Source organism: Balaenoptera acutorostrata, chromosome 19 (assembly GCF_949987535.1).
Source record: "Balaenoptera acutorostrata chromosome 19, mBalAcu1.1, whole genome shotgun sequence".
NCBI classification, from domain to species: domain Eukaryota; kingdom Metazoa; phylum Chordata; class Mammalia; order Artiodactyla; family Balaenopteridae; genus Balaenoptera; species Balaenoptera acutorostrata.
The window spans coordinates 13,214,412-13,232,634 of NC_080082.1; the positions used below are offsets into that span (position 1 = coordinate 13,214,412).

Here is an 18,223-nt window from a genome sequence, read left to right on the forward strand (position 1 = left end):
GAATAAAGGATTAAGCATTTATCCTGCCTTTCCTATATGAACTGTATTCAGGAAACCAAATAGTTGATGGAGAAAGTCTTTTAAGTGTTTGTTTTTAACACTTTTTTTTTTAGAGTAGTTTATGGTTCACAACAAAACTGAAAGGAAGGTAGAGAGATCTCCCTTATACACCTGCCCCCCTCCCTCCCCCACACATACATGCATTGCCTCCCCATTATTGGCATCATTCACCAGAATGGTGCATTAGTTACACACTGTAATCACTCAAAGTGTTTGGTTTACCTTAGGGTTTACTGTTGGTGTTGCACATTCTATAAGTTTGGACAAATGTATAATGACATACATCCATCATTATAATATCATATACAGTATTTTCAGTGCCCTAAAGATTCTCTATGCTCTGCCTATTCTTCCCTTCCATGTACCCCCTAAGGAAGTTCTTTTTAATAGAAAAATTCCAGCTAGTAATTGTAGCATGAATGATAGGGGGAAAAAATTATCATTTTGTGACTCCTAATGAATTGACGTATCTAGTCAAAGATCATCAGTGACTCTTAAAACCATTAGGTTGGAAGGTTAGTGGGAGTCTTTTTAATAGAGGGACCAGGCTGACACCACCGGAACCCATTAATCAATCTTAGCATTTCAGAAAGTGAAACCATTATATGTGCCTCTTGATGTGCTGCAATCAGAAATGTCCAGGGCTTCCCTGGTGGCACAGTGGTTAACAATCCACCTGCCAATGCAGGGTACACGGGTTCAATCCCTGGTCCGGGAAGATCGCACAGGCTGCAGAGCAACTAAGCCTGTGCGCCACAACTACTGAGCCTGCGCTCTAGAGCCCGTGTGCCACAACTACTGAAGCCCACACACCTAGAGCCCGTGCTCCGCAACAAGAGAAGCCACCGCAATGAGAAGCCCACGCATCACAACGAAGGGTAGCCCCCGCTCTCCACAACTAGAGAAAGCCCGTGTGCAGCGACAAAGACCCAACACAGCCAAAAATAAATAAATTAATAAATTAATTAATTTAAAGAAAATGTCCACACCACCTAGCAAGTACTGTTGCCCCCCATAAAAACCCTGAATGATCTTGAGATTCTAGATATAATAAACAGTTTAGGCAGTTTACAGGAAGGAAATAAAGGAACAAGGTGAGCGATAACTCAAAAATGCAGTCATTCGAATCTAAAATGTAAGACATTCTACAAATGGAACATCTAGGAAAAGGCCTATACATATCTGAAAATCTAATATGTTGTAAAGGGAATATCTCGTATCAGTGGGGAAAAAATAGACTTATAATTAATGTTAAAACTGGATAGCTGGGCTTCCCTGGTGGTGCAGTGGTTGAGAATCTGCCTGCCAATGCAGGGGACACGGGTTCGAGCCCTGGTCCGGGAAGATCCCATGTGCCGTGGAGCAACTAGGCCCGTGAGCCACAACTACTGAGCCTGCGCATCTGGAGCTTGTGCTCCGCAACAAGAGAGGCCGCGACAGTGAGAGGCCCGCGCACCACGCTGAAGAGTGGCCCCCACTCGCCGCAACTAGAGAACGCCCTCGCACAGAAACGAAGACCCAACACAGCTATAAGTAAATAAATAAATAAATAAAATTTTTTTAAGCAAAGTGTTACTCTTTTAAAAAAAAAAAAAAAAACTGGAAAACAAATTTGGATTCGTTCCTCATACTATAAACCAGGATATAAGAGGTCAGAGATCTACTGTGGAAAATGAAACCGTTTAGTATTAGAGGAATACATGAGTGATAAAATCTAGGAGTAAGGAGTACTTCAAAATATAGAAGAAATATAAGAAAATTACATAAAATTTAAAAAAAAATTATGACAGTAAGCCAGCATAGATACTTTGTTTCCACTTATGTAAAATGTCCAGAAAAGACAAATCTATAGAGACAAAGTAGATTAGTGGTTGCGTAAGGGCTGCTGGTACAAATGGGGAATGATTCTAAATTGGTGTGATGGATATTTTGGGGGTGATAGAAATGTTTTAAAATTGGATTGTGGTAATGGTTTTACAACTCTGTAAATAAGTTTAAAAATATCTTGAGGAAGTAGTTGGTCAAATCTAGGATGTAGGACATTTCACAGGACCAATGACCAGATTTCTCCAACAAATCAGTGACAGAACAGGTGAATTTTAATTTAGAACTTCTCTTAATCAAAAGACGTCATTAAAAGAGTGAAATGGCAACCCACGGACTAGAGAGAACATTCATAATACATATATCCAGAAAAGGGCTTATATCTAGAATACATAAGTAACTTCTACAACCTTATAGAAAAATGGGCCGAAGATTTGCAAAGATACTTCCAAAACAAGATAGCTAAACGGCCAATAAATATATACAGAGACTTGATTAGTCATCAGGGAAATACAGATTAAAACCACAGTGTGGTAACTGATATGCACCCACCGCAACAGCTAAAATTTAAAAGATTGACAATATCAAGTATTGGGAAGGATATAAAGCAACCAGACCTCTCGCACAGTACTGGTGGGAGTGTAAATTTTTTTTTTTTTTAATGCTGCTTATAAGAGGTTCACTTTATTTATTTTTTTATTGAAGTATAGTTGATTTACAATGTTGTGTTAATTTCTGCTGTACAGCAAAGAGATTCAGTTATACATATATATATATATGTATATTCTTTTTTTATATATTCTTTTCCATTATGGTTTATCATAGGATATTTATTTATTTATTTATTTTTGGCTGTGTTGGGTCTTTGTTGCTGCACGTGGGCTTTCTCTAGTTGCGGTGCGTGGGCTTCTCATTGCTGAGAATGGGCTCTAAGCGTGTGGGCTTCAGTAGTTGTGGCACGTGGGCCAGTAGTTGTGGCACATGGGCTTAGTTGCTCCGTGGCATGTGGGATCCTCCCAGACCAGGGATTGAACCCATGTCCCCTGCATTGGTAGGCAGATCCTTAACCACTGCGCCACCAGGGAGGTCCCTCTTCTGCCCATTTTTTGATTGGGTTGTTTTTTTGTTGTTGAGTTGTATGAGCTGTTTGTATATTTTGGAAATTAAGCCCACGTTGGTCGCATCTTTTGCAAATATTTTCTCCCATTCTGTAGGTTGTCTTTTCATTTTGCTTATGGTTTCCTTTGCTGTGCAGAAGCTTGTAAGTTTGATTAGGTCCCATTTATTTATTTTTGTTTTTATTTCTATTGCTTTGGGAGACTGACCTAAGAAAACATTGGTATGATTTGTTTTGCCTATGATCTCTTCTTAGGAGTTTTATGGTGTCATGTTTTCTGTTTAATTCTTTGAGCCATTTTGAATTTATTTTAGTGTATGGTGAGAGGGTGTGTTCTAACTTCATTTATTTACGTATGGCTGTCCAACTTTCCCAACACCACTTGCTAAAGAGACTGTCTTTTTCCCATTGTATATTCTTGCCTCCTTTGTTGAAGATTAATTGACTGTAGGTGGGTGGGTTTATTTCTGGGCTCTATTTTCTGTTCCATTGATCCATATGTCTGTTTTTGTGCCAGTACCATGCTGTTTGGATTACTGTAGCTTTGTGGTATTGTCTGAAGTCTGGGAGGGTTATGCCTCCTGCTTTGTTCTTTTTCTTCAGGATTGCTTTGGCAGTTCTGGGTCTTTTATGGTTCCATATAAATTTTAGGATTATTTGTTCTAGTGCTGTGAAAAATGTCATGGGTAATTTGATAAGGATTGCATTAAATCTGTAGGTTGCTTTGGGTAGTATGGCCATTTTAGCAATATTAATTCTTCCAGTCCAAGAGCATGGGATATCTTTCCATTTCTTTGAATCATCTTCAGTTTCCTTTATTAATGTTTTATAGTTCTCAGTGAATAAGTCTTTCTCCTCCTTAGTCAGGTTTATTTCTAAATATTTTATTTTGGGGGGTGTGATTTTTTTCTTTCTTCTTTTTGGCCGCACAGCATGCGGGATCTTAGTTCCCCAACCAGGGATTGAACTCATGTCCCATGCAGTGGAAGTGCGGAGTCTTAACCATTGGACTGCCAGGGAAGTCCCTTGCGGGTGTGATTTTTAAAAGGTATTGTATTTTTACATCCCCTTTCTGATACTTCATTGTTAATGTAAAGAAATGCAACCGATTGCTGTATGTTAATCTTGTATCCTGCTACTTTGCTGAATTCGTTTATCAGTTCTAGTAGTTTTTGTGTGGAATCCTTAAGATTTTATATACATAGTATCATATTATCTGCATATAATGACAGTTTTACCTCTTCCCTTCCAATTTGGATACCTTTTATTTCTTTTTCTTGTCTGATTGCTGTGGCTAGGACTTCCAGTACTATGTGGAATAGAAGTGGTGAGAGTGGGCATCCTTGTCTTGTTCCAGATTTTAGCAGGAAGGCTTTCAGCTTTTCACCATTGAGTATTATAATGTCTGTGAGTTTGTCATAAACAGACATGTTTATGACAAAAAACGTGTTCTTTTTTTTTTTTTTTTTTTTTTTGCTGTGCTACATTTACCATCTTTACTAGAGCACAGTAACATGGCCTCTGGTACATAGTGTTGCTTTTGATCTGGCATTATGTATTTATTTTTTCTTAACATCTTTATTGGAGTATAATTGCTTTACAGTGGTGTGTTAGTTTCTGCTTTATAACAAAGTGAATCAGTTATACATATACATATGTTCCCATATCTCTTCATGTTCTTGTTTTTTGAGGAAGGCATGTATTGCTTGAACTTCCCTGTAAGACCTGCTTTTGCTGCATCCCATAGATTTTGTATGGTTGTGTTTTCATTGTCATTTGTCTCAAGGTATTTTTTAATTTCCTGTTTGATTTCATTGTTGACCCATTGGTTGTTTAGTAGCATGTTGTTTAGTTTCCATGTAATCGTTTTTTTCTCATTTCTTTTTCTGTGGTTGATTTCTAGTTTCATGCTGTCGTGGTCACAAAAGATGCTTGAGATAATTTCTAAAAATATCAATTAAGTCTAACAGTTCTGTTGTATCATTTAGGATCTCTGTTTGCTGTATTGATTTTCAGTCTAGAAGATCTGTCCATTGACGTGAGTGGGGTGTTAAAGTCTCCTACTATTATTGTATTCCTGTCAGTCTCTCCCTTTATGTCTGTTAATTGTGTTTTATGTATTTTGATGCTTCTATATTAGGTGCATATATGTTGACAAGTTAAAATCCTCTTCTTGTATTGATCCTTTTTATCATTAGATAGTGTCCTGTATCTTTCCTTATGGCCTTTTTCTCAAAGTCTATTTTGTCTGATATGAGTATTGCGACCCCCACTTTCTTATCATTTCCGTTAGCATGATATATCTTTTTCCATCCCCTCACTTTCAATCTGTATGTGTGCTTTGCCCTAAAGTGGGTCTCTTGTAGGCAGCATATTGTAGGCTCTTGTTTTTTTTAATCCAGTCTGCCACTCTGTGTCTTTTGATTGGAGCATTTAGTCCATTGACATTTAAAGTAATTTTTTTTTAAGAAATATACCATTTATTTATTTTTTAATGTTACAGTTTATTATTTTCTCAATTTTTAAAATTTAAAAAATTTATCTTTATTTTTTTTTGGCTCTGTTGGGTCTTCATTGCTGTGCACGGGCTTTCTCTAGTTGCAGCGAGTGGGGGCTACTCTTCATTGCCGTGCGCAGGCTTCTCCTTGCAGTGGCTTCTCTTGTTGTGGAGCATGGGCTCTAGACGCGCAGGCTTCAGTAGTTGCAGCACATGGGCTTAGTTGCTCTGTGGCATGTGGGATCTTCCTAGACTAGGGATCAAACCCCTGTCCCCTGCGTTGGCAGGCGGATTCTTAACTACTGCACCACCAGGGAAGTCCTTAAGGTAATTATTGATAGATAGGTATTTATTGCCATTTTAAACCTTGTTTTCCCATTGACTTTATATTTCTTCTTTGTCCCTTTTTTTCTTTTTGTTTTTCCTTTTGTGGTTTGATTCTTTTTCTTATTATTATTAATTTTTATTGGAGTATAGTTGATTTACAATGTTGTGTTAGTTTCTGCTGTACAGCAAAGTGAATCAATTATACATATACATACATCCACTCTTTTTTAGATTCTGTTCCCATATAGGTCATTAGAGAGTATTGAGTAGAGTTCCCTGTGCTATGCAGTAGGTTCTTATTAGTTGTCTATTTTATATATAGTAGTGTGTATTTGTCAATCCCAGTCTCCTAATTTATCACTTCCCCCTGATTATCTTTTGTATTATACTTATGTTCTCTTCTTTTTGGTTTTTGTGTATGTTTTTAATTTGTGGTTACCCTGTTTTTCAAGTGTAGTAACCCTTTCCTATATCTGCTTGCCTTAGACTGGTAGTCATATGGGCTCAAATACATTTTAGGAAAATTTTTTTTAAATTATTTATTTATTTATTTATGGCTGTGTTGGGTCTTCGTTGCTGTGCGAGGGCTTTCTCTAGTTGCGGCAAGCGGGGGCCACTCTTCATCGCGGTGTGCAGGCCTCTCACTGTCGCGGCCTCTCTTGTTGCGGAGCACAGGCTCCAGACGCGCAGGCTCAGGATGCGCAGGCTCAGTAGTTGTGGCCCACGGGCCCAGTTGCTCCGCGGCATGTGGGATCTTCCCAGGCCAGGGCTCGAACCCATGTCCCCTGCATTGGCAGGCAGACTCTCAACCACTGCGCCACCAGGGAAGCCCAGGAAATTTTTTTTTAAAAATCTACATTTTCTTACTCTTCTCCCCCACATTTTATGATTTTGATATCCTCTTTTACATCAAAATGTAAATTGGTACAAACATTTTGCTAGTATTGTTATAAACTCACTATATATATATAGAACCAGTGGCTCAACAATTTCACTTTTAGGTATATAGCCAAGGAAATGAGTACATGTGTTCATGAACGACATGTACAAGAATGTAATAACACTGTTTGTAATAGGAAAAAACTGAAAACTATCCACAAACCCGTTAGCAGTAGAATGGATAAATAAATGTTATATATTTACACAGTAAAACACTGTACAGAAGTGAAAATGAACTACAACTCCACACATTAGTATGGAAAAATTTTACAAAGAATGTCAAACAAAAGTAGCAGAAAGTGGGTAACTCAGATGCCATTTATATACAAAAACAGGCAAAACCAGTAGATGGTGTTAAAATTTAGTAAAGTAGTTACTTTTGGGGGCAAGGTCATCTCCCTGCCTGTCACCCAAGATAAAAGGACATAAGGGTATAAGGGGCACTCTTAGGGTCGTTGGTGATGTTCTGGTTTATAGTTCAGTTTGTGAAAATTCAGTAAAAATATTTATGGTACACTTTTCTGTATGCATATTACATTTCAATAAAAGATTTTTTTTTTAAAAGAGCCAATTTGAAGGGATTCCCTCTGGCCTACGATGGAACAATTTGAGCCTCAAAAAGAAAAATGACTAAAAGTTAAGATTACTATCTTGACCATTAATGGAAGCTGTGAAAGGTTGTTGAGGAACCAGATAGTCTAGGGGTCAGACTGACATCACCTGAACCCAGTATGAGCCTCCTGGTGTACTGCTATCAGAAGCACAAAACCTAAGTTTCTTGCTGCCCTTCCTCTTTCCAAAAAACAGAATTGAATCTACAAAAACATCTAGGTCTAACGGCCAGTTTATAGGAAAGGCAGGCAGTGGAGCAGTAAGTAAGGAATACCACAGGAAGCAATCAGCCAAATCCAGGATGTAGGACATTTCATAAGACAAATGATCAAATCTCCCTCAACAAATCAGTGACAAGGAGGGGATAGAAATAAGTGAAGGAGAATTGTTATAAATGAAAAAGACTTAAGAGACATAACAATCCAAGCTCACTGTTTGGAGACCTTGTTTGGATCCTGATTGGAATAAATCTATTGTAAAGAGCAACTTTAAAGCAATTGGGAGGGACTTCCCTGGTGGTCCAGTGGTTAAGACTCTACGAGGGGCATGGGTTCGTTCCCTGGTTGGGGAAGATCCTGCATGCCTCACTATGTGGCCACAAAAAGCAACAACAACAACTGGGAAATTTTGAGTACAAACTGGGTGTCTGGGATGGTATTGAAGGATTATTGTTAACTTTGTTAGATATAGTATTATTAATTTTGTTAGGTATAGTGTTTATGTAAAAAAAAAAGTCCTTATCAGTGAGTGCTACAAAAGTTTTTCCAAGTGAAACCACATTTTAAGGTTTGTTATTAGGAAAGAAAATAATGGGAATGGGGGCTTATTTGGAACAAGATTGGCAAAATATTATTTTTGAAATGGGTGATGGGTACTTGTGGGTTAGTTTACTATTCTGTCTACATTTAAAAATGAATTCATTAGGCCTTCCTTGGCGGTCCAGTGGTTGGGACTCCATGCTTCCACTGCAGGAGGTGTGGGTTCAGTCCCTGGTCAGGAAACTAAGATCCCACGTGCTGCACAGCCAAAAAAAAAAGGATTCATTGATGCTACTTGGGGAAATTGTCATTCCTTTTACAGCAACAGTATCAATTAGAAATGGAAAGCTGTGGTGAGTCAGGCTCTCCTGCTAGCCTCCTACCTGACTTATATCTTCTTTTACATATTACCTATCCCATCAATTCTGGAAACGACTTGGCAGAGCAACTAGGAGGTAACGACTTGGCAGAGCAACTAAGAGATATGTCAACAGAGCAAGAAGTTACATGTATCAGTGGAGGAGAGACTCTCCCCAAACAGGTAATATGAACATCCTTTTAAATGAGAGGTTTCGATTTGCATTTAAAAAGGCAGCTGCAGATTAAAGTGGAAAGCCCACAGACTTTGTAGGCAAGGGGTCCAGGTGTAGATCCTATACAAGTTACTCATTATTTGTGTGACTGCCTCCCCTTAGGTTTAAAAACATGGGGTAGGGGAAGATGTGAGAACTTGTCCTGTCCACCTAACAAGGTTAAGTATCAGTTAAAGTAGTAGATATGAATGCAGTTTATGAACTGTCTGGCAGAAAGATTGCTATGAGATAAACAGTTTTTATTTTAAAAAATTACAAACATCACTGTCCTTAATCTGAGACTTATTTATACCAACTGTGGACCCGGCCAGTTCCAAAACATCATTGATCCACTTTTTGCAAGTTTCTGTTTTTATTTATTCTCTCTAGAAAAGTTACTCTCATATAAATTTACTTATGTGTATAAATATTTTTTCTTTATTTATTGAAATATAGTTGATGTACAGTATTCTGTTAGTTTCAAATGTACTGCAAAGTGACTTGACATTTGCATACATTATGAAGTGATCACCACAATAAGTTTAGTAACCATCTGTCCCCATACAAAGTTATTACAATATTACTGACCACATTTTTCATGCTATATATTACCTCCCCATGGTTTATTATTTTATAACTGGAGGTTAGTACCTCTTAATCCCCTTCACCTATTTTGCCATACCCCAATCCCCTTCCCTCTGGCACTCACCCATTTGTTCTCTGTGTCTGTTAGTCTGAGTTTTTTTGTTTTGTTTTATTTTTCAGATTCCACATGTAAGTGAGATCATATGGTATTTGTCCACACTCCATACTGTTTCCTATAGTGGGTGCACCAATTTACATTCCCACCAACAGTGCATGAGTGTTCCCTTTTCTCCACATCCTCGCCAATGCTTGTTGTTTGTTGTCTTTTTGATGATAGCCATTCTGACAGGTATAAGGTGGTATCTCTTTGTGGTTTTAATTTGCATTTCCCTGATAATTAGTGATGCTGAGCATCTTTTTTTATGTGTCTGTTGGCTGTTTCTTTGGGAAAATGTCTGTTCATGTCTTCTGCCCATTTTTAATCAGGTTGTTTTCTTGCTGTTGAGTTGTATGAGCTCTTTGTTTATTTTGGATATTAACCTCTTATCAGATGTATCTTTTGTTAATCTCTTCTCCAATTCAGTAGGCTGCCTGTTCATTTTGTTGATAGTTTCCTTTGCTGTGCAAAAGCTTTAGTTTGATGTAGTACTGTTTGTTTATTTTTGCTTGCTTCCCTTGCCTGAGGAGACATATTCAAAAAACAACTGCTAGGACCGATGTCAAAGAGCCTACTGCCTATGTGTTCTTCTAGAAGTTTTATGATTTCAGGTCTTATATTTAAATCTTTAGTCCATTTTGAGGTTACTTTTGTATATGATGTGAGAAAGTAGTCCAGTTTGATTTTTTTGCATGTAGCTGTCCAGATTTCCCAACACCATTTATTGAAGAGGCTGTCTTTTCCCCATTGTCTATTCTTGCCTCTTTTGTCGTAAATTAATTGCCCATATAAGTGTGGGTTTATTTCTGGGCTCTCTGTTCTGTTCCATTGATCTATATGTCTGCTTATGTGATAGTACCATGCTGTTTTGATTACTGTAGTTTTGTAGTATAGTTTGAAATCAGGGTGTGTAATATTTCCAACTTTGTTCTTCTTTCTTGAGATTGCTTTGGCTATTTGGAGTTTTGTGTTTCCATACAAATTTTAGAATTATTCTAGTTCTGTGAAAAATGTTATTCATATTTTGACAGGGATTGCATTGAATCTATAGATTGCCTGGCGGGGGTATGATTATTTTAACAGTGTTAATTATTCCAATCCATGAGCATAGTATATCTTTCCATTTGTTTGTGTTGTCTTCAATTTCTTTCATCAGTGTCTTATAGTTTTCAGAGTACAGGTCTTTTACCTATTCAGTTAGATTTATTTCTAGGTATTTTGTTCTTTTTGATGTAGTTCACAAATGGGATTATTTTCTTAATTTCTCTTTATGATAGTTCATTTTTAGTGTGTAGAAATGCAACAGATTTCCGTAGATGAATTTTGTATCCTTCAACTTTACTGAATTCATTTAAATGTTCTATTTTAAAATTCACACAAGAGGGATTATATAATATCCTGTTCTGAGACTGGTTCCTTTTCCCCCAACTTACTGCATTTTGGAGAGCCTTTTAGTGTCAGTCCATAAAGTTGAATCTCATTCTTATTGGCAGTAATAGCTGCACAGTGTTTTTACATAGGAATACATTTTTAGTTAACTCTTCCCTTGCCATGTACACTATGGTTGTTCCCTTTTTCTTTCTTTCTTTGTTGTTGCTGTTGCTTCCTAATGAGATCATGCTGCACTGAGCATCTTTGTACTATTGTCTTGGCAAATATTTGTGATTATATTCATGGGATATATTTCTAGCAGAGAGATTCGTATATCAAAGGAAAGATGTATGTATTTTTAGTTTTGATAGATAATGCCAAGTTGCCCTCTGGAAAATTTGTGCCAGTTTCTACTTGCAGCAACAGTATGTAAGCATGCCCATTTCTCCCTCACCCTCAGTGCTTGGTGTCATCAGACATCAATTTATGCCATCTAATAGATGAAAAAGTAAAAATGTGGTCTCTTACTTGAATTTTCATTTCTTTAATTATAAGTGAACACTTACTGACCATTTGTATTTTTGTGTGAGTTGTTTATATCCTTTGTTTTTTCCCTGGTATTTTTTTTTCTTTATTCACATGAGCCAGGTATTTTATAGCTACTTGAATTGATTATGGACCTAATTTCGAATGTATAACAAACTTAATATTCCCTGTTGTTATTTAACTGGGTCACTTCTAGTTTTGTTTTGTTTTAATATCTTCATAAATATAGCTCCTTTTTGTCATTTGAATGAAAGAAAATCAAGAATTTTATAAGCTCAAAGGGTAATAATATTTTCATGGCTTATATTACCTTTGACCAGATTGCATTCTGGAAAGAATGGGAAGTGATTCATGGGTGTTGGGGTTTTTCTTTGGCATTTTCAATTGCATTTGTATCATTTTTGTGTGATTTTTTTGTTAATTTGATAGAGTTTCACATCTTCTTCAAGACTGATTTTGCATTTTCTCTAATTTGAATGTATTCTGGTTTCCACCTAGCAGTCTCCCCAGAAGTCTAATCCTCTTCTAGCTTCTGCTTCTGTGGATGAGGAAGAAGTGGACACTTGCACAATATGTTTGGAACAGTGGACCAATGCTGGGGATCACCGGCTCTCGGCATTGCGCTGTGGGCACCTCTTTGGGTATAAGTGCATTTCTAAGTGGCTGAAAGGACAGGCACGAAAATGTCCTCAGGTAAAGACCATAGTTAAGAACTGTGCATGTGCACACTCAACATGTTAAGTCAGGAGGATTCCTAGAACCACACTTATTGTGTCCCATTGGGCTCCTTAGTGCAACAAGAAAGCCAAGCACAGTGACATCGTTGTCCTTTATGCCCGAACCCTGAGAGCTTTGGACGCTAGTGAACAGGAGCTCATGAAAAGGTAGGTGGCAAGAGTCTGCCTAGCTGGAATATTCCCTTTTGGTTCTTTGTGTGCACCTCTGAAAAAGGTATGAGTCACTCTTAATGTGGTTCTGAGGCTTTCCTTGGGCCGTGACTGGGGATCTCTGGGGATCGTTGGCAATCTGTCTAACACTGATTTATGATACATGTCTGATCATCTGAAGCATGGTTTGCTCTCCATATAGCATTAAAAATGATGATCTGGGGCTTCCCTGGTGGCACAGTGGTTAGGAACCCGCCTGCCAGTGCGGGGGACACGGGTTCGAGCCCTGGTCTGGGAAGATCCCACATGCCATGGAGCAACTGGGCCCATGAGCCACAACTACTGAACCTGCACTCTAGAGCCTGCGAGCCACAACTACTGAAGCCCGCGTGCCTAGAGCCCGTGCTCCGCAACAGGAGAAGCCACCGCAATGAGAGGCCCGCGCGCCGCAAGGAAGAGTAGCCCCTGCTCACTGCAACTAGAGAAAGCCCGCGCACAGCAACTGACCCAGTGCAACCAAAAATAAATAATAAATTAATAAATAAATTTAAAAAAAAAAAGTCATAGAGAAACCTTTAGCCATACAGTAATACCTCACACCTAGGCTGGGAAGCAGACCCAATCAGAAAGATAGCCTGGATTTTTTGTAGCCTGTCCAGATTCTTCCCTAGGGATTACATTTACTGCCTGCCTCTGCTCCTAAATACTGTGAACACTGAAATCAGGAAATCCTCTGTCTTACTCTTTGTAGCCAATTCATGGCCATCTAGAACACACTCCCAAGTCTCAATCTCTTTGTCACTAGAATAGACTTAATGATACTTTTTAAAAACTGAGGATTTTTGTTTCTTGTGTCCCTAAGCCCTCCTGCAACAGTACTCTGCAAAGAAGTCTCATAACTGAAGCTTTGCACTTGTCATACAATGCAAGAAAGTATCAAGATTTTGGAAGCCCATGAACAAATGCTAATAACACTACTTATAAAATATGCTCTAAGAACATTAAAGATTAAAAATACCTGCACTGGACTTCCCTAGCGGTCCAGTGGTTAACACTGCACGCTTCCTCTGCAAGGGGCACAGGTTCGATTCCTGGTCAGGGAACTAAGATCCCACATGCCTCGCAGCACAGCCAAAAAAAATAAAAAGAACCTGCACTGAGAGACTACAGGGATGTGGGTTCGCTCATGTATTACTGGTAAAAATGTACACGGGCACAAACATTTAGAGAGGCCTTTGGCAATATGCTTCAGAAGTCTAAAAGTAATTCTGCTTCAGGCATTTTCTCTAAAGAAATGATTAAGGATATGTACAAAGATGTACTTAATCAGACTTGATTTTTTTTTATTTTTTTTTTTATTTTATGGCTGTGTTGGGTCTTCGTTTCTGTGCGAGGGCTTTCTCTAGGTGCAGCAAGCGGGGGCCACTCTTCATCGTGGTGCGTGGGCCTCTCACTATCGTGGCCTCTCTTGTTGCGGAGCACAGGCTCCAGACGCGCAGGCTCAGTAATTGTGGCTCACGGGCCCAGTTGCTCTGCGGCATGTGGGATCTTCCCAGACCAGGGCTCGAACCCGTGTCCCCTGCATTGGCAGGCAGACTCTCAACTACTACACCACCAGGGAAGCCCCAGACTTGATTTTTGCTTAATACTCTGAGGCACATATCCTAGTTGATAGATGTGGCTCTAGTTGATTCATTTTAATTTCTATATAATATTCTATTTCTCTAATTAGAGTTTGCCTATATGTATTTCATATTGGTGGACAGTTAGGTGGTTTCCAGTTTTTGTTAATATAAGCCATGCTGCAGAGAGATAGGTGAGAGTTTCTTTAGGTCTAGAAGTGGCTTTGCTTTATCATAGGGTACATGTAATTTCAGCTTTACTAGATATTGTCAAATTGCTCTTCCAAGAGGCTATTCCAGTATATACCAGCAGCAGTGTAAGAGATTTCTCGTTTTTTTTCATACCCTCACCTACTTTGTATTATCAGACTTAATTTTTGCCAGTTTCATGGAGTGAAGTAGTATTTACCTTAATTTGCTTTTCCTCAATCGCGGTTGAACCTACTTTTCTATACATTGTGCTCAAATATTTTGCTCATTTATATTGAAAAAAATATATTGTTTCTTACTGATTTATAGTTCTTTGTTTTCCTTATACCAACTCTTTGTTGGTTGTATACATTGCAAATGTCATCTTCTAGTTTATGGTTTGTCTCTTTAACTTGTCTATGGTATCTTTTGTTAAACACAAGTTTTTAATTTTAGTGTAATCATTTATCAGTCTCTCGTTTTGTGTGCTTTTGTCCCTACTACATTACAATCATGGAGACATAATATCTTCTTTGAAATGTCTTTTTTTTTTCTTTAATAAATTTTTTCTTTTGGCTGCGTTGGGTCTTCGTTGCTGCGTGTGGGCTTTCTCTAGTTGTAGCATGCAAGGGCTACTCTTTGTTCCGGTGCACGGGCTTCTCATTGCGGCGCCTTCTCTTGTTGCGGAGCATGGGCTCTAGGCGAACGGGCTCAGTAGTTGTGGCACATGGGCTTAGTTGCTCTGTGGCATGTGGGATCTTCCTGGACCAGGGCTCGAACCCATGTCCCCTGCACTGGCAGGCAGATTCTTAACCACTGTGCCACCAGGGAAGCCCCTTTTAAATGTCTTTAAAAGTTTTAGTTTTTGTTTTGTTTTGTTTTTTGTTTTTTAATTAATCAATTTATTTATTTTTGGCTGTGTTGGGTCTTTGTTTCTGTGCGAGGGCTTTCTCTAGTTGCGGCAAGCGGGGGCCACTCTTCATCGCGGTGCGCGGGCCTCTCACTATCACGGCCTCTCTTGTTGCGGAGCACAGGCTCCAGATGCGCAGGCTCAGTAGTTGTGGCTCACGGGCCTAGTTGCTCCACAGCATGTGGGATCTTCCCAGACCAGGGCTTGAACCCGTGTCCCGTGCATTGGCAGGCAGATTCTCAACCACTGCGCCACCGTGGAAGCCCCTAAAAGTTTTAGTTTTTACACTAGTTTTTAGTCTACCTAAAATCTAGTATTATGGATAACCGCAATTGTATTAATTGTTAAAATTAATAATTTAAAAACTAATAAATAATTTTTAATTAATAAATAAAAATTTATATAGAAATATTCTTTCTATATAAATTTCCATTGCTACCTCTATCCTAAATTAAGTTTCTATATTATGAATGGACTACTCTGTTGTTTTGGGGTCTGTTTGTTAATTCTTGCACCAGTACTTCAATTTAGTCTTTCCAGCTATGAACATTATATAATATCCTTTCACTTATTCACTGTTTCCTTTGTGTCTTTTATAACTGTATTTTGCTTCTTAAAGGCCTTAACTTTATTCCTAGGTTGCTGTTGTTAGAATGCTATTTCGAATGAATTTTTCTCTGTTACATTTACTAGTCAGTTATCTGGTGTATGGGGAATGCTGTTGATCTGATTTTCTTGATCTTGACTACAGCAGCCTTGCTGAACTCTAATAGTTTGTGGGTTCTCTTGAATTATAAGAGCCACTTTATCCCTTCCTTTCTAATTTTCATCTTTTTTTCTCTCCTATCTCATTGGAGTGGAAATCTCTTTTTTTGCATTTCATATTTTGAAACATTCAGATTTATGATTTTTATTCCTGGTGAATATGTCCTTTCATTACACATTGTTCCTCTTTATGCCTATTCATCCTTTTTAATTCTAATCAGTCTTTTTTTAACATTTGCCTAGTGTATACTTTCTGTCTTTTTAACTTCAGCCTCTTTTTTTTATTAATTTATTTATTTATTTATTTATTTATGGCTGCATTGGGTCTTCGTTGCTGCACGTGGGCTTTCTCTAGGCGGGGCTACTCTTTGTTGTGGTGTGCGGGTTTCTCACTGCGGTGGCTTCTCTTGTTGTGGAGCGCGGGCTCCAGGCACGTGGGCTTCAGTAGTTGTGGCATGCGGGCTCTAGAGCGCAGGGTCAGTAGTTGTGGCACATGGGGTTAGTTGCTCCATGGCATGTGGGATCTTCCCAGACCAGGGCTCGAACCCATGTCCCCTGCACTGGCAGACAGATTCCTAACCACTGGGCCACCAGGGAAGTCCAGCCTCTTTTTATACTGTTCTTTAATTTGAATATCTGATGAACAACCAGTACCTTATTTTCTTTGTATCCAGTAGATAATCGTGGTCTTTTAACAGGTCATTTTTACTCTTTTATAATTTGGTTCTAACTCAAGCAGTGAGCTTGGCTCTAATCCCTCATTTTGCATTTTAGGTCCCCATTCCCTAGTAAGAGCCAAATTCCTGGTCATCACTGCCTACTTCAACACTGAGACCCACCCCAGTAGGCTCATGAGTTCAGCCCTGCATGCTACTTTTCTGTAGTGTTTCTGGGCTTGAGAGATTTTTCACTTGTTATATTTTATTCACTATCATGACATATTTACAGCAAAGTGTGTATATCATAGCATGAATTTACTATGTCATCTTGATGAGAAGTCTTCTGTAGTCTTTCTAATCTCCACCTGTTGCTGGCTTTCCCCCTCTAGTTCCTTAGAAGAGGAGCAGACGCTAAGGAAGAAGGCTGAGTTAGAATCGGCACAGTGCCGGCTCCAGCTTCAAGTCCTCACTGAGGAATGCAGTAAGCTTCACAGTCATGTTCAGGTAAGTTTGCCTTTTCTAATCCAAAGAACTTTTGGAGTAGGAATTAAGAAGGCATCTAAATATTATTTTAGTTTCATCTCAGATATGAATAGGATTTACCAGGTTTTTCAGGAAGTAAACATGATCAAGTCTTTATTTCTGATTAGAGCTTATATACATGCTTTATGATGAATTCTACTGCAGTGTGAATTTTTTAAAAATTGAACAGCCACCTGATAATCAAAACTTGTTTAAGTCATTTCACTTCCTTGAATCTACCAATTAAATGAGACTTTCAGACAAAATGACCATTAAGGACTTTCAGTGCTTTATGATTCTGTGCTCTCCCTATTTCAATTGCTTGTTGACATATTGTGAAAACTGCAGCAGTTCTTTAGGATTCATGTTAACATTTTCTTGTAAAGGATAAGAAATATCCTTGTATTAGATCAAGGAATTGTGTATGAGGGGAATACCAAACGAAAAAGCTTCACATTTACAAAATCTTTTTCATTTTAGGACTTGAAAAAACTTATTGTGCAGCATCAGGGTCAGATTTCACAGCTGACCGGGAGTTCCCAAGCACGTTTCCTAAGCAGCCTGCCCTCCAGCCAGAGCCGACACAAATACCATTTCCAGAAGACATTCACAGTGTCTCAAACAGGAAACTGCCGAGTCATGACATACTGTGATGCTCTGAGCTGCCTGGTAGTATCACAGCCTTCTCCTCAGGCCTCCTTCCTTCCAGGTGAATAGTCCAGAACCTCAGGTGTTTTTTTGTTTTTGTTTTGTTTTGTTTTTTTAAGGAACATTTATTTATTTATTTTTTGGCTGCGTTGGGTCTTCGTCGCTGCGCGTGGGCTTTCTCTAGTTGCGGCGAGAGGGGGTTACTCTTCATTGTGGTGCATGGGCTTAAGAGATGCAGTGGCTTCTCTTGCTGCAGAGCACGGGCTCTAGGCACGCAGGCTTCAGTAGTTGTGGCTTGTGGGCTCTAGAGTGCAGGCTCAGTAGTTGTGGCGCACGGGCTTAGTTGCTCTGCGGCATGTGGTATCTTCACGGACCAGGGTTCAAACCCGTGTTGCCTGCGTAGGCAGGTGGATTCTTAATTAACCACTGCGCCACCAGGGAAGTCCCCAGAACCTCAGTTTTTATGTTCATTATTGGACTCTATTTCTCTCCTCCCTTCTTGGAGAATCCAGGACTCACTAGTAGGTGAACACTGTCCACAGCCCACCAAATCACTTTTTCCTAGTCACTTTCCTATTAATACAGATACTTTAGGGTACTGCAAAGATATCTGTACTGTCTGTTGACGTCATTCTGTAAATTTGTTCACCAAAAGG

At 38.9% G+C, this 18,223-nt stretch overlaps 1 protein-coding gene across 4 annotated transcripts in view; it reads left to right on the forward strand.

Annotated features, from left to right (window-relative positions):
- The window catches only part of RFWD3 (ring finger and WD repeat domain 3), a 42,805-nt gene that overhangs the window by 10,298 nt on the left and 14,284 nt on the right, over window positions 1-18,223 (forward strand). For 3 of the 4 annotated variants that reach the window (XM_007198267.2, XM_057534432.1, XM_057534430.1), the window contains exons 4-8: window positions 8,578-8,675; window positions 11,864-12,058; window positions 12,158-12,249; window positions 16,787-16,901; window positions 17,400-17,628. In XM_007198267.2, the coding sequence (XP_007198329.2) occupies window positions 8,578-8,675; window positions 11,864-12,058; window positions 12,158-12,249; window positions 16,787-16,901; window positions 17,400-17,628 (729 nt within the window). The remainder of the gene's footprint in view (window positions 1-8,577; window positions 8,676-11,863; window positions 12,059-12,157; window positions 12,250-16,786; window positions 16,902-17,399; window positions 17,629-18,223) is intronic. The other variant, XM_057534431.1, reaches the window with a different exon arrangement.